We start from the raw sequence: 16,743 nt of genomic DNA on the forward strand, positions 1-16,743 counted from the left end.
GATTATTAGTAAGAACTTTTAAAAACAAATCTATTGATATAAATTTCATGCACGAAAAAACACATACTAGTAGAGTTATCGTTAGTCAAAGTCTTATCTTATCGAAACCAAATACGTCAACCTATGTGAAAATGAGGGAGTACATTGTTAAGTATATTTAATTATAGTTCGATTCAATAGTACGTATGAACCTAATGTCGCCAATGTATTTTCCGCCCTAGTCAAACATAAAAAGGTTGATCAACATAGATTCTAAGAGAATGATTATTTTGAAACAAATGAAAATAAACTATCGAAATTATTAGGACAAAGAAAAAAACATAAGTTAGAATGTCATGGTTTAAGGTTCAGTTTTTCCCGAAATAAAAATACATAATTTTGCAAAAAATAAAACAGCTACTCCATATTTGAATTCTCCCAGGAATTCAAAGAGAGAGAATGACATGCAAGACAAAAAAAAGATATGTATATATTTTCCGTCCTCTAGGTGTTAGGAAAGCCGGCATTTAGGGTGCATTTGGAACCCAGGCTAAAACCGTTCGCCCAGGTTTGGTGTTTGGTAATGAACAAATTGACTGGCTTTTGAAGGCAAGGTAGCCAGAGCGGGCCAGATTAACCTCGCTTCTGCGGGAGAGCCAATTCGGCTAGCCTTCGACGACAAACCACGATCGTGCAAAAATCTCTCTCGTCACGTCATCCGTTCCGTGGTTGTAACAACACCGTAACCAGATGAGGACCCATTAACCCTTGCCGTCAAAAGCGTTGAATCAAACAAGCAGTGATGGCAAGGCTGGCCTAGCTGGAGCTGGCTAGCTGGCCCACCTGAGCGACGAAACCAAACACTCCCTTAGTTTCTTATATTCTTTTCTACATATTTCATTTTTGAGCGATTAAAATCGACACTTTTGGTCCCTCAACCACCCATAAGAGGGATCGGTGTCCATGTGGGGTAGTTTTGCATAAGACTTGCCATATGGTTGATTCCACTGTACATTCTCTCGTGTGCGCTTGCTCCTTTACTTTTCCTTTGTACTATTCAGCGTTCTCTCCTACTTCTTCTCGGTGTCATCCATCTAGGATCCGGAGCAGAACCGACGCTTCTCTTCAAGAAGAGGCCAACACGAGAAGCCTGGGGAGTAACCGACGCTTCTCTCTCTAGGTCACATGGGAAACAAGATGCAAATCCTCTCCATGTTGAAATCTATACCTCTTCCGAATGATCAAGGATCAAGGGACCAAAGATGTCCCGTTTCTAACAATTAAGGGACAAAGTATCTACTAGAAAAAAGGGAACACATATACTTTCATGAGTTCATCGTAGTTGGAACGGAAACATAATTATCTTAAGCATATCATGAACTATGAAAACTACAATCCAACCAAGTGCGGGCGGCAGCTGTAAACAATTTGATGGCCGCATTAAGAAGACCTTCGAAGAATCAAATTGTACATAGTTCATTTGAAAATTCTTTGAAGACCTAGGTGATAGGCAGACTAGGAGGAATTAAAGTATTGGGTAAATGTAAAATGCGGAATGAAAACAAATTTAGCGTCTCGCGATGGTGACAAGAGGATGCTTTCCCGGTCACAATTCACAAAGCGGCCTTATTAGTTCAAAACAAAAACCACAAACAATAATTCCACACCCGTCCGATCGAAATCGGACGGCGGTGAGAAATCCCTTTATCTGCCCCCCTCTATCCGCTTCCCCTCGCTCGCCCTTTCCGTCTGTCTCCCTCTCTCTCCCTCGCTTCCTCAGTTGGCAACTTGGCGCCCCCCTTCTGTAGCTCTCCACTCCTCGCTTCTTCCTCCTCCTCCGCCACCTCAACCTCATCAGGATAAGGCAGGCAAGCAGGCGGAGGCAGGCGGCAGGCCACGCTTCCGGTGCCGACCCGCCGCCGGCTCCCGGTTCTGGAGAGGCTGCATGCATGAGTAGTCGCGCCGCCGCCGCAGAGGAGCCATGGGGATGGTTACTGCCGCCGCCCTCATCGCATCTTCGCCTCAGGATTCTCTCTGCCGCGGGTCTCTCTCCGGCGCGCCGAGGCTGCTGCGCCTGAGGCCCGCCTCCCCCTGCGTCAGCGCGCTCAGGTGACTGCTCGCTGGCCTGCTGCTACGTACCCTTGGGTCTCTTTGGTGTGCGCTACTGTGTGAAGAAGAAGTTCGCTTCTTTTAGAATCCTGACGCGGGTGCCCGCCCGCGAGGTGCTGGAAATTTAGCATGACAGATTTGAGCTGGGGAATTTTTTTTTAGAAGGATGCTACTTTCATTGGGATTCTTAGTCTGTTGTTGGTAGTGAAGAGATAGGTGGTCAGGTAGAGGTTGGGGCAGATTTCTGCTTCTCTGGACGCTTGGCATAGGAAGCTAGGAAATGCTGGTGATGTTGCTAGTTGCTACTTCAGTTTTATTGGTTGATTTGTTGTCAGGCAGGCTTTTTAGATAATGCAACGGATTTTGCGCCATGGCCTCTGCATCCTAGATGCAGACAACGTAAATTTATTACCGCATCATTACAGCATTCACGCCATATGGCGAAAAAGGAAGCGGCGAAACTACATTATTGGCCTTATGTGTTGATTTGTTTTGTTCAAATGACAAATGAATTTGTAAGAAAAAGAGGAAATTAGTTAAATCAAGTGTTGTTGTTGTCAGCATGTTTTCGCTTGAGCATGCATGCTGGTTCAAAAAAAAAAAGATAATGATGCGTGCTGATGCATGGATCCAGTCATCCAATAGTGTCATCAAGAAAGAATAATTGAATTTGTAAAGCCCTAGCAAGTTGATATGTGTGAAGTTACTGGATTGAGCTTGTGAAGTTTTTGCTACTTCTCTTTCATTTCAGTGCTTAGATTTACCTGGAAATTCCGAAAGATTTGCTCTTGAAATGTGTTAGTTTTTGGACAGATTAAACAAGTTTGTCCGAAGGTGTTACATAGCAAATGCTGAGGTTGACGTTAGCAATGTAAATGAGGAAGAAGTTTTCGATGATCACTCATCATCATTACCTCAGGGCTGCTCCATTCCAGTTGTGCATATCCTAGGAGATGTTCTAGATTCTAGCCCATTTCCTCTACATGACAGTGCCTCCCACCATGCTGTTTTTGAAGAGTTACCGGTATGGATCTTCTTTCCTCCACTATGTTTTTTGTCGTAGTTTTTCTTTTTGTTCTCTTCTGACAACAACAACTTGTCCCAAGCAAGTTGGGGTAGGCTAGATATGAAACCCAAACAGATTTTTTTTCCTCTTCTGACAGTCTGTCTATAATTCAGGTCTTGTCTGAAGGAGAGCAACATACATTGGCCGCCACTCCTGCTCACCCTGCTGGACTATATGGTGAGGGAATTTTCATTGTAACTAGTTGGATTATATTTGTATACTGTTAGCACTCCACACGCTAAACTATGCAGTTAATAGTGCACTTCCCTTTTATGAAAATGGATTCATGTAACCAAAATATCTGCTACTCCCTCCGATCCATAAAAAGTGTCGCCCATTTTGTACTAAGTTAGTACAGATTTTGTACTAAGTGGGCGACACTTTTTATGGATCGGAGGGAGTATTTTAATATTTCAGAATTTGAAGTTGATTAATGTTTTCACTTTACAAGGCCTAGCATGTCACAAACAGTGCATACCTGACACCTAGAGATTTTCCATTTTTGTAACATTTTAGATGATGGAAGGGAAAGCCTCCCACGGTTCATCTATGATGGACTTTTAATACCCCTTTAACATCTTGTATGCAGCTTTATATGCTAGCTACTTGTTTGGTAACCTTGTGGAACAACTCTGGAATTTTGCTTGGCCTGCTGCCCTGGCGATTCTTCATCCAAGCCTATTGCCTGTGGCTATTGTTGGTTTCTTCTCAAAGGTACCTGTCAGTTATCACTGCACTAAATTCAAGAGAGATCTTTAGGATTGTTAATCTGATTTATTTTATGATATCCAGCTCTCAGTATTTATCGGGGCACCAATAGTTGGCAAACTTATGGATCATTTCCCTCGAATACCCATGTACACAGGATTGAATGCTGTCCAGGTGCTTGTCTTTATCTTCTCTATTTTTCTTAGATTATGGCCGCAGAGATAACAGATTCCATAATTATAATTCATTGCAAAATTCAAAATAATCGATGCAACTTTCCTGCAAAACCCTGCTTGGCAGGTAGCCACTCAGCTGATATCAGTTGCAATGGTCATCTATGCTCTCAAGAATGTGGCCCATGGTTCTACATCAGCTTTGCTTCTCAGACCTTGGTTTATTGCACTAGTAGCAGCTGGAGCTATTGAAAGGCTTGCAGGGTTGGCACTAGGAGTTTCCATGGAGAGGGACTGGGTTGTTTTGGTACGCTAGCTATTTCACGTATTTCTTTGGTGGATCATTTTGTTTATTTTCATTGAAATATCAGACATTCCCCTCCTGAAATAGTAAGTTAATGACTTAGAAATGGAAAACTTTTCATCAGAAGGAACACTTGCTATCTTGTTGGTTTGAACAAACGGTCTCCCTTACTATTCTTTTTCTCCATGAAGTTAGCAGGAACAAACAGACCTGTTGCATTAGCTCAAGCTAATGCTATGCTTAATCGACTTGATCTTATTTGTGAGGTGAGATGTTACTAACGTTATCGAGCTTGCATATTATTACTAGCATCTTCTTAAATTATGAAGGCTTCAGCAGACAACAAGGTTGTCCGTTTGGTCCATCGTGTTATCTTATTAGTACGTTTTGGATTTCGCAGACTGTTGGTGCTTCAGTTTTTGGCCTTCTGCTGACCAAATATGATCCAGTAACCTGTTTGAAGATTTCCTGTGGTCTAATGATCTGCAGTTTTCCCGTTCTGGTATACTGCATACATCTTCTTAAGCTGGATCTTGAATTGACAGATATAGTATACTCACAAGATTCTATATGGACTTTTTAGGTTATGTTGGGTCAGCTAATTAACAGCGTCTCTTGTCATGCACTTGATTCCTCGAGATCCGCCAGTGACGAATCTATTTGTGCTGATCTACTGGACGTACGCAAGATAGGTGAGAAAGAAAAATAAAATTAAAGAGCATGCAAAATCTTTACAAATCTTATCATTAAGCAGAAAAGCAAGTAATTTACAAGGGCCTGACCCCTAAGGGCTTTGTATTCAATGAAAAGGAAAAACCCAACACCAAACCTAGCAACACAACATAATGCCTATATCTCATGGGGAATCATCACAGCGAGGAGCTTAGATCATTGATCACTTATTTAGTTTGAGTTTTGTGGATGGTCTAATATTCTCTCCAACCTTCAGTTCAAAATGGCCTGAGTTAATATTCTCTCCAACCTTCAGTTCAAAATGGCCTGAGTTCTATCAAGCATGGCTGGGACGAGTACAAGCGGCAGACTGTTCTACCTGCAAGTGTAGCTACCGTGTTTCTAAATTTCAACGTAGCACTAGCTCCTGGTGCCATAATGACTGCATTGTTGATGCATCGTGGTATGTTTCCTTTCCCTAGCTCAAATCTATAATTCCCAGATGTGTCTACAAATTAGTAACCGACATTTAATAGGTATTAGTCCATCCATCGTCGGTGCTTTTAGTGGATTGTGTTCTATTATGGGCCTTGTTGCAACATTCATCTCCGCGAGCCTGGTGAAAAGAGTTGGGATTCTAAAGGTTGGACCTATACGTTGTTGGTTCCATTTGTATATTATTTTTCACAGTTGATGTGAACTGCTATTATACATGCCAGGCAGGAGCAGCTGGGTTAATATTTCAAGCTTCACTCCTATCAATTGCTCTCACTGTGTATTGGGCAGGGCCCATTTCACAGAGAACACATCTACTCATCTTCCTCGCTTCCATCGTAAGAATGAAATCTTAGCTATAAATTACCTTGAATTAGGAATTAGTTGAATACGGTAGACTAAACATTGTGGCTACTTGTCAATTTGCAGGCGTTGTCTAGGTTGGGGCACATGTCTTATGATGTTGTGGGGACACAGATCATCCAAACAGGAGTTCCTGCTTCAAAAGCAAATCTTATAGGAGGAATGGAGGTTTCGATTGCAAGCCTTGCGGAGTTGGTCATGCTTGCGATGGCTATAATTGCAAACGACGTCTCTCATTTCGGCTTCCTCGCTATCCTGTCTGTTTCATCCGTTGCTTGGGCAGCGTGGATGTTCTGTCGGTGGCTCGGAAATCCAACGGATGAACAGAGGGAACTCTTCATGTTTGATCCTCATTTCCAGGTTCAAGCAACGTAAGTTCTAATTCCTGCCATTATCCCGTTACTTAAAGTCTAAAGATAATGGAATGGAATTCAACAAGTATTCAACTTCTGTACTTGAGTTAGCTTGTAAGCTCATGTCTAAAATTCCTGACAAGAGTTTTATGTAATTGTTCTCCACTCAGCTAACTATGAACAGCCTCTTAACACGTTGCATTAGCTAGTCGTAATTAGACATGAACTTAAAAATGGCATGTGACCATTTTAAAAATGTTTGTGATCCAACTCTACAGATGGCACATTGCAAAATAAAGGAAAGAAAAAAAAAGATCCAGATGGCAGTTCAACGTCAAGAACTATACTACTACTTGCAAATGACACTTTCATAGAGCACCCCTATCTTATCTTGCAGATAGAAGATGAAGCACCAAAGTCCAGCGCAGCGTGGAAGCAGAGCCATGGGGGATGAAGCGCCTAGCTGGCTTGCTGCCACGCGTGCTCGAGGCCAACATCCGTCCCAGCAGAAGTGCTGCCGCTTCAAAACTAACAGAAGATCACACGATTGCTTGTTCTTGGAGCCAAAAAAAAAATGGGGGCATGCCTGCAATGATCTTGAAGACGTTGCGCACAGCTGCCGTTACATCTTTTGACTGAATACAACACACACAATTAGGAGTTAGGAGACAGAGACACCCATCATTTGTTACTGGTAGATTCAACGTCTATACCCCTTTTTCTTCTTCTTTCTGTCTGTTGTATAGCTCATCTACTGTCGGTTAAATCATTGCTTGTTGTAACTGACGCAGGACACGAACGTGACTTGTCAATCCTAGTAACAAAATCAACGGAAATTGGTCTGAGCCTGGCCCATTCCTCCGTCACCGAGCCAAGGCCCAAGGGGCTACAAATATAACTAAGAAATGACCATTTGGCCAAAAAAAAAATACACCTCGTACCCCTGCATTGTTCGTGGAGGCTGCGGGGTGGTTACAGTGAACAAACGCTCCACAGTGTTAATGAGCCTGGTTAATTAACGTCAAGGTGGTGCTGTGGTGTAGTCGGTTATCACGTTAGTCTTACACACTAAAGGTCCCCAGTTCGAGCCTGGGCAGCACCAAATCCACCATGCTGGAAATTTTTTTCCTCATTCCTCCGGCACAATGTATTTTTAGGGTCAGTTGGTGTTTACTGTGTGTTGCAACTGCGATGCATGCGAGTATATAACCGTACTTATGTAGAAACGTATTCCACCGAAAAAACCACGTTTTCTCTGGCACAAACCATTTCAAAATAAACCAACGTAGATGTATGTATAAAGTATCACAAAACCATTTATTTTTTTGGGAAATTTCTCTCACATAAACGCAGTTCCAATGCTAATTGGTTACACAAAACCAAAATGATGCGATTAGATCGAGTTGGCTGAGAGCCTATTTGACATTTTTTAACTCGGTTTTGCTGTCCTAAAAATAAATAGATGGCACCGAGATGGCAGAAACAAATTTGGCAGCTACCAGAAATTTGCCCTTGCTATTTCCAGTTTTCCACCCCAAAAATGGCAGCCCCCTTGCCAGTGGCCACGATCGTTGCCGCCATATTTGGCGGGAGGGAATGCATGCAGCCAGCCAATCCCCTCCTCTCCCTCCCCGTTCAAACAAATTTAGCAACCGATTAACAAAACAAAATCGCCAATTAAACCACCCGCCTCTCTATTAACCCGCGACCACCAAATCCCCAATCTCCATTTCCCCCTTCCCCTGCTACGCCCGCCATGAGGCCACGAGATCTCGCCGCCTTCCTCCTCCTCCTCGCCGCGGCGGCGCTCGCCCCGCCGCCTTCCGCCGCCGTCTGCGTCCCGCGGGGCAAGCCCGTCGCCCTCCCCTCCCCGGCGACAAAGCCGAAGCCGAAGCCCGCCGCCCCGGGAGGCGCCGTCGGCGGCGACATCGTCAAGTCCCTCTGCGCCAAGGCGGACGACCCGGCCCAGTGCGTGTCCTCCGTCTCGAAGCAGCCGGCGCCGGCGGCGGGGAAGAAGCTGGACGGACCCGCCGTGCTGCGGATGGCCATGGGCGCCGTGCGGGCCAAGGCGGCGGAGGCGAAGGCGAGGGCGCTGGCGCTGGCGGCGGACCCCAAGACGCCGAAGCTGGCCGTGGGCGTGCTCCGCGACTGCGCCGAGTCGTACGACGACGTGCCCTACAGCCTCGACAACGCCGACAAGGCCATGGCGTCCGGCGACAAGGACACCACGGGGACGATGCTCGACACCGTCCGCACCGACGTCGACACCTGCGACCAAGGGTTCGAGGACCGCGAGGAGCTCCCCAAGCTCATGGCCAAGCAGGACGCCGAGCTCGCCAAGCTCGCCAGCAACTGCCTCGCCATCGTCGAAGCCGCCGGCCTCCGCTAGATTGTTGTGTTTATGGGTTTCGTTTACACCGATTACAGAGGCATACTATATAGCACTAGCATTCGTCTGAAAAAAAAACATGTTGGGAATTTGTGTCTGATTAATTAATTGTAACATTTTAACCTCAAATTGTTTGTGATTTTTTAAAAAAAAAATCGTGTTGTAGATCTTTGTTGATGCCGATCTCTGTATGATGAGGAAACTTTTAGCATTGCTGCAAAAGAAATTCTTGAGTCTCGCGCCGAAAATGTGGGTCTTGCACTCTATGTGACTTCGGACCACTACACGAAGGTTAACAACCAGTGGCCATGCTCAAAAGGTTTTCAATTTTGTACATGCTTCGGCTCCAAAACAAGAGCTGTACCAAAACAATTATGCTTCAGAACCATGGGTACACTAATATCTATTTATTTATTTTACTTGGGCACCACAAGTTCGCCGTAATTTCGGTACACTTCAGGAAAACCTCATCACCAGTTAGCCATCTGCTTGTGTTTCAGTGCCCTCCAACCGATGTCACACCTGAAGAATCCTTCGGGCCAGCAAATAACATCTGCTCAGCATTGTCGATATTTTTTATTGCAGTCCCCTTCTTGTAAGAGCCAGGGTATCCTTCACTTGCCATCACAACCACCATTGCAATTTCAGGCGACTAGGTTAGCTAAACCTTGTCTAATTCTCATTTGCATGCAGATAGCGGAACTTGTGCGAGATCGGATTCTAATCACATCATCAGAACTGAGGAAAAGAAGTGGAATTAATAGATCAATCCACAATCAGAATTTAACTAAAGAAATAACAGTTGACAGGTTAACTAGAAAAATTAAAACCAAGAAGAAACTTTTTTGTGAAATTTGCATATTAAGATTCTTTGTTGCACTAGAGAAACATGAGGACATATGTGGATAAGGGGAAAAAGTCACATCAGCTATCAAATATTTGAGAAAACCTTTAAAACAACAATGGCACTTTGGACTCTAACTAACCTAATTTACCAGGAGGAGGACAAGAGCAATAGTCTCAATCGTCGCATGATGGGTCGATTTCACCGCTTTCTTAATGACTGCGAGCTGAAGGAGATATATCTTCATGGTCGTCGCTATACGTGGTCTAACGAGCGTGAGGCTCCCACCCTTGTGCGACTTGACCGCGTTTTCTGCACGATTGACTGGGAGGAGCTGCATCCCGATTGCTCAATGCGTTGTCTCTCCATGGTAATTTCGGACCACTGTCCGCTCCTTTTGGACTGTTCGCCACGGCCTTCTACCCGTCGGCGCTTCCATTTTGAGAGCTTCTGGCTTAGGATGGATGGGTTTGCTGAGGTCGTGGCTGACGCCTGGGCTAACCACAATGACAATCCTGACCCTTTCAGCCGGTTGGTGTCGTGCCTTAAGCTCATTGCACGACGGCTGATGAGCTGGAGTGACAAGAACGTCGGATGCGTCAAGCGTCAGCTAATGCTAGCACGTGAGGTCATTTTTCACTTCGACGTTGCCATGGAGTTTCGTAGGCTTTCGACGGCTGAGCGCGAGTTGCGTGCCCGTCTCAAACATGCCTACCTTGGACTCACCTCCCTTGAGCGCACCATTGCTCGCCAACGTTCGAAGGTCGCCTGGCTTAAGGAGGGAGATGCCAACACCACCTTCTTCTACCAGCACGTGTCCTTCCGGCGGCAGCGGAACACCATCAACTCTCTCGCGGTTGGTGATACGGTCCTGTCTGACCACGGAGACATGGCGGAGGCTGCTTCAACCATTTCTCATCCCTTCTGGGGATGGCTGAGGACCGGAACTTTTCTCTGAACCTTGAGTTCTTGGGCACGGATGCGGTTGATTTGGCAGAGCTGGACGCCCCCTTCTCGGAAGCCGAAGTGTGGAATGTTGTTCGACTCCTGCCATCGGGGAAATCACCGGGCCCTGATGGATTCACCGCCGAGTTCTTTCAGGCTTGCTGGACTACAGTCAAGGATGATGTCATGGGGGCCTTTGGCAAGCTACATGCGTTGCATGGACGTGGCTTCCAAGGTTTGAACCAAGCACTGTTGGTGCTAATCCCGAAGAAGCCTGACTCTGCAACCCGGAGAGATTTTCGACCGATTAGCCTGATCCACTCGTTCGCCAAGCTTGTGGCTAAGTCTCTTGCACTATGTTTATCCCCTAGGTTAAGCAGTCTGGTTGGGGAGAACCAATGCGCCTTTGTCAAGAAGCGATGCATCCATGATAACTTCATGCTTGTGCAGCAGACGGCCCGCTTCCTCTATCGTCTCAAAGAGTTATGTTAAATTTGGACATAGCCCATGCTTTTGACTCGGTATCTTGGGCCCTCTTGTTTGCGGTGCTGCAGCACGTTGGTTTGGGACCTCGATTCCGTGAATGGATTGCCATTCTCTTGTCCACCGCCAGCACCCGCATTCTGCTGAACGGGGAGCCGGGCCCGCCGATCTGGCATCAAAAGGGGTTGCGGCAAGGAGATCCCCTCTCGCCTATGTTGTTTGTGTTGGTGATTGACACGCTCAACCGGCTTTTAGCCAAGGCAACTGAGAGAGGTATCTTGCGAAGACTCGCTGCCCGCCATCTGTTGACAAGCGTGTCCCTGTACGCAGATGATGTTATCATTTTCTGCCACCCGGACCGCTCGGAGCTCCTCACAGTGCGTCGTCTCCTCTCCTTCTTTGGACAGGCCTCGGGGCTTCATACCAACTTTGCCAAATGCTCGATATCTCCCATTGGGTGCACGGAGGATGTGGCCGCGGAGGCAGCCGTCGCGATGGGCTGTACCATGGCTCCCTTCCCGATGAAATACTTGGGGATCCCTCTGGGAATCCGAAAACCTTCTGCTGAGGCTTTTGGCCCCCTCGTTGACAAGATTGCCAACCGATTGCCGGCCTGGAAGGCCGGCATGATGTCTAAGTCTGGTCGACTGACCCTAATTAAATCAGTCTTGTCGGCCATCCCGTTGCACCAAATCCTGGTTCTGGGCCTCTATCGGAAGGTACAAAAGCGGGTGGAGAAGATCTTGCGGGGCTTCCTTTGGTCGGGCCGGGCTGAGGCTCGTAGCGGACACTGCCATGTCAGTTGGTCCAAGGTTTGCAGGCCTCTTTGCTACGGTGGCCTTGGCATTCCGGACTTCTCTTGACTGGCCGTCAGTCTCCGCGTACGCTGGATGTGGCGGATGCGAACTGACCCTCTTCGCCCTTGGCGTGGACTGGACTTACAGTCCTCTCATTTGGAGCGAAGAGTTTTTTTCGCCTCCACCATGATGGTGGTCGGGGATGGCGCCTCCGCTCTGTTTTGGGCTGACCGTTGGTTGGATGGTCGTGCAATCTCAGAACTGGCCCCAAACCTCGTTCAGTTGGTTCCAAGACGTACCCAAAAAAATCGCACTGTCCGCGAGGCCCTTGCTGATAGAAGTTGGATCCGCGACATCCAGGGGATTCTTGATCCTGTTGCCCTTTGGCAATACCTTTGGATTTGGGAGCGGTTGCGTATGGTCCAGTTTTCAGAGGCGGCTGATACCCTGTGCTGGAGATGGACGGGTGACGGACAATATTCTTCCAAGTCATGCTACCGCAGTCTCTTCCATGGGGGTGTTCTTTCTGACACTTGGAGGCTGAACTGGAAGTGTTGAGCACCGCCACGTGTCAAGTTTTTCATCTGGCTCGCCTGCCATGACCGATGCTGGACGGTGGAGAGAAGGGCACGTCACGGGTTGTCTCATACCCCGCGGTGCTTGCTGTGCGACCAATCGATGGAAACCATGAATCACCTCATGGTCGACTATCCCTTCTCCCACTTCCTGTGGCATGAGGTGCTTTCTTGGATCCGATCCACCGCTGCCCCTCCTAATGTAGGTGTCCTTTTTGCGGATTGGTGGCACGCGACGGTCAACACCGCTCCTTCTTCGGCTCGGAAGGGCACTGCTTCAATCATCATGCTCACGGTCTGGTGGATTTGGAAGCATCGCAACGTGGCGGTCTTCGACAACGTGACTCCTAGCATCGCCTCACTGACCGGATCCAACAAGGCGGACGCCAGGCTGTGGGCTCGGGCTGGGGCGACTGGGCTTGGAGCGCTACTCTCGTCGGTCACTGGTTCTTAGAGGTCTTGCGTTGTATTTTTTTTTGGGTGTTGCCCTCTTGGGCTTGTAAATTACTCTTTCTCTCAATATATGCATCGAGACGCAAAGCTTTTGCGTTTTCTCGGAAAAAAAACTATGAGTTTAATGCTGGATCGTTGAATCAAAGTTCTTATGCCTTTAAGCCTAAAAATTGGAGATCCCACAAAGGTCAACAAAATAGATTGTGCTTCTGAAATTACGTGGAACAGCACAACATCGATAGGTGGCACAAGATGATTGAAGAGGGAAAAATAGGAATGCAAGTTTCAAAACAAGCAAGCTTGAGCAGTCAAAAAAGCAGGATACATCTATTCTATTTCGTAAGTAAGTGTACATAACAATAAGACACAATGTCTCGATGGCATTTGTAACGCATTCACTCTGTTCGAATCTGAATGTAGTGGTTAATTTGTATGTTGATGCAAATTTTGAGTGGTATATTTGGAAGCTGAAAATATCGAATGGCATTTGGACATCTATGTAAATATTGGAATTCTCTCTTAATCAAGCACATTGTACAGAAAATATATGTGGGGAGAAAACTAGAAAAAAAATCTCCAGAACAAATAACATCTCAACAACAGGACTACTCCATAACAGAGCAGAGAAGTACTAGAGAACACAAAAACCACTCTAAAGAAACAGAATGATCCCAAAATATGTGCAATGTTTAAATTGAATCACTAACTTGCCGACCAACGGAGGATCAACTTCCTCTTATCGTGTACTCAAACACTCCATAAGTCACCTGCAAAGTTTTTTCTGGTAGAGATCTTTGGTTGGTATTTTCTGGTAGAGGAAGATACCCGGTTATGGCCTTAAGGCGACAACAGCTACAAGGCAAGGTTATGGAGCTATATCTGCAACCTGCAGGGTAAAGTTTCTGTGCCAGGTTATGGAGCTATATCTGCAACCTGCAGGGTAAAGTTTCTGTGCCTGCTGGACTGCTAGAGGCATCGGCAGAGGTGATCGCTGGGAGGGTGCTGAAGCGATCCCCCGTACAAGGTTTGATCTCTGTGCTTATTTATGCTAGTCCCTGGATCGACTCACTAGCACACACAGTTCCAAGATGTAATACCAAGAAACAAAGGTCGAAAGTACTTTATTACATCGTATCATCCAGAACTTAATAGTACTTACAAACTTGCATAACCCCTTAGGTCAACATAACAAATAGAGTTTCAGAATAACCAAGATATTGTTTCACAAACGGCAGCGGAAAAAGTGAAGCAAATGGGCCTCAACTACTCCCAGAGGATAGAGCATGTTGGAATGTAGGCACATGACCCAAAGAACATCGACGAACCTCATTCTTCGTCAGATTCACCTGCATTATTGATTGCAGCCACTACGTGGTCAATACATTGAATGTATTGGCAAGCTCACCTGTAAGTTATAACAGATCCTACCAAGTATATGCAATTGAGGTATAGTGGGGTTCAGGCTTTATGGCGTGGTAGCAAAATATAGTTTATCCTACTACAATTGAATGTTACAATATTGTTAACTAATGGACACTGGGTAGAAACACCGATGCTCCTATTAATCTAAGGACATCGAGTAGAAACATCAATACTCCTAAACTCAAGTTCAAACCATTCGTTTTATTTAAGAAGTTGGAATGAGTGAGAGTTTCCTTACAGCCCCCATATCTAGTTGCTCATAATTGTCCGTAACCGGCGACACGGCTAAGTACTTAGTTTGACACTCTCGAGAGGTGATACACTTTACCCACAAAAAATCGACGTGTTAATCCCTTGCTGTCCTCAGGGTAGAGTAGCAACGGTATCGATTACACGAATTTTCAGAACATAATCCCCCATACCACCTGAAGGACGCGCTCCCACCTACACGGCTACATACCGATGTCATCCTCGGGTCCGGGTTCATATTTCTTACATCCATCCTGCCAGAGCCCATTTAGCATGTGGTTATACTGGAAGCTACTAAACAGGAAAACTAGTCCAGTCTTTGGTTACCCTGGGTGGCATTGCACATTTGCGACGCAAGCGCTCTCCGAATCCACAGGGAGACGTCCATGGATGATCCGCCCCCGAATCCACGGGGACTCGACTCAGAGGGACCCATAGAAATGGACCTGACGTCGCATAACATCTCGAATCCTCAAAGCCGTCCACCCAGGATGGTTCATTAGGGTTGTTTTGCTAAGTTTCCAAAAGTACTCCACATAATCAGTTTCACAGTGATTGAGATTCCCTCCCACGTTTACTAACATAGCATGGCTAAGCAATACTAATCACGATGGCTATTGATGGAGGATTCATGGAAAAGGTAACCCTATCGCTAGTAGGTCAAATCATAGCTAGCATAAGTACGAGTAATAATCCTATCAACGCATTCTACAACCAACACTAATGCATAAGTATTTTAAAAACAATAATAATAGGATATGATCAAAGTGAACTTGCCTTGGTAGAAGTTGGAGTTCAAACACTCGTCACAATCACAAGGTTCGCTCTCCGAGAAAACTATACGAAACAAATAATACACACACACATAAACACACAATTCAAATCACGACAAAAGAATGTATGCTATGATGCAATGCAAACATGTGACATGATTGGGTGATCAACTGATCCTAAGCATTAGTAATTAAAAACAAATGCCTTAGGGTTTTAAACAAAAGGTAAAACAATTGATTAAAACCCTAAATTATAGTTTTATTGGCATCAGTCAAATAATTTAATTCAGAATATTTATATTTCTGTCCCAATGGATAGAGGATAATAAAACAAATTTTTGGGCACTGGTTTCAATTAAAAAGGACTTCTAAATAATTAGTTATGGATTAAACGGCATTAAACCCTATTCTGTAAATTGACTGTGATTAAAATATTTAAATTTAAATTTAAATAGTGCCAAAAGATTCTACAGGTTCAGAGCTTTCCAAAAAGGTAAAGTTTGTCAAATTTGGCCAAAGGGTTTAAAAGTTATAAGCTTTTGAAGTTGCAGGGACTTTTCTGCAAAAGTGCCATTTATTCTAAACCGGGGGATTAAAATTACATTTTTATTTTCTATTAAAGTGCCACGTGTCGCAATCTCATTGGTGCGTACCGGTTTGAGTAAAATGAATTAATATGTTCTAATCTTGGCCGTTGGCCAAGATCCGACAGCTGGGATTGATCGGGCTCACCTCCGCGAAACCCTAGGGTTCCAACGAGGTCGTCCGGCGGCAGCGCGGCACGGGCGGGCGGCGGGCGGCGTCTCCGGTGGTCGCCAGTCATCGGGGAGGAGATGGGTGAAGGCGGCGCGACGATACGAGCTCGGTGACGCGGTCCGTTCGGCGAGGCGAGGTCCGAGGCAACGCCTAGGACGACGGTGGCGCGACGCGGGCTCCGGCAAGGTCGGGCAGCACGGTTCCGGCGGCTAGGGGGCACCATAAACAAATTTGCACGCGTCAAAAGATGCGCACGGTCGAGGGGCTCCAGAAATTTGAAGATTCGGCCGAAGAGGCTCACTGGCGAGGGCGGCGCGACGCGAAGACGGCGGCGGCGGGTTCCTTGCTCCGGCGAGGCAATTCGGCGGCGTGGGCACGTGCGAGAGGGGGCGAGCAGAGGGGAAAGAAAGAGGAGGGGTGGAGCTTTATAGGGACGCGCACGGGCAGCTTCTGGAAGGCCGAAATCGACGGGATTCCGGAGATTGCGGCGGCGGAAATCAGACACGGACTCGGCGGCGGGCGCTTTCCTTCCGGGGAAGAAAGCCCTGACAGGTGTCAGGGGCTCAGCGCGCGCGCGCGGGCGGCTAGGCCGGCTCGTTCGGTCGGTTCGCGCGGAAAGCTGGGCCGGTTCAGCCCATTTGGCCGGGCCGGGCCGGTTTTTCCCCTTTTTTTTCTTTTAGCCTTTTCTTTTTCCCTTTTTCTCATTTCTTTGATATCTTTTGATTTTGAACTCCAAATTGGCCCAAATAAATCCCAAAAAATTTGTAAAATCATGTTTTATCATGATTCAACTTTTGGGAGTAATTTCCCCTCAAAATAAAATATATAAAAATAC

The 16,743-nt window shown here is 46.2% G+C and overlaps 1 protein-coding gene and 1 non-coding gene across 2 annotated transcripts; both read left to right on the forward strand.

The window, feature by feature from the left end:
- The first annotated feature begins 1,717 nt into the window (after positions 1-1,717).
- LOC100843918 (solute carrier family 40 member 2, chloroplastic) lies at positions 1,718-7,067 on the forward strand. Its single transcript, XM_003579165.4, has 14 exons — positions 1,718-2,088; positions 2,902-3,112; positions 3,268-3,331; positions 3,744-3,868; positions 3,947-4,036; positions 4,163-4,342; positions 4,531-4,605; positions 4,740-4,841; positions 4,923-5,031; positions 5,328-5,474; positions 5,548-5,654; positions 5,731-5,844; positions 5,936-6,240; positions 6,620-7,067. The coding sequence occupies exons 1-14, from the start codon at positions 1,961-1,963 to the stop codon at positions 6,621-6,623; spliced, it is 1,761 nt and encodes a 586-aa protein (XP_003579213.1). The 5' UTR covers positions 1,718-1,960; the 3' UTR covers positions 6,624-7,067.
- Positions 7,068-7,250: 183 nt separating this feature from the next.
- On the forward strand, positions 7,251-7,324 carry TRNAV-UAC. Its single transcript has one exon. It is a non-coding gene; the product is annotated as a tRNA-Val (tRNA).
- Positions 7,325-16,743: the final 9,419 nt, after the last annotated feature.

Source organism: Brachypodium distachyon, chromosome 4 (assembly GCF_000005505.3).
Source record: "Brachypodium distachyon strain Bd21 chromosome 4, Brachypodium_distachyon_v3.0, whole genome shotgun sequence".
In the NCBI taxonomy this organism is placed as follows: Eukaryota; Viridiplantae; Streptophyta; class Magnoliopsida; order Poales; family Poaceae; genus Brachypodium; species Brachypodium distachyon.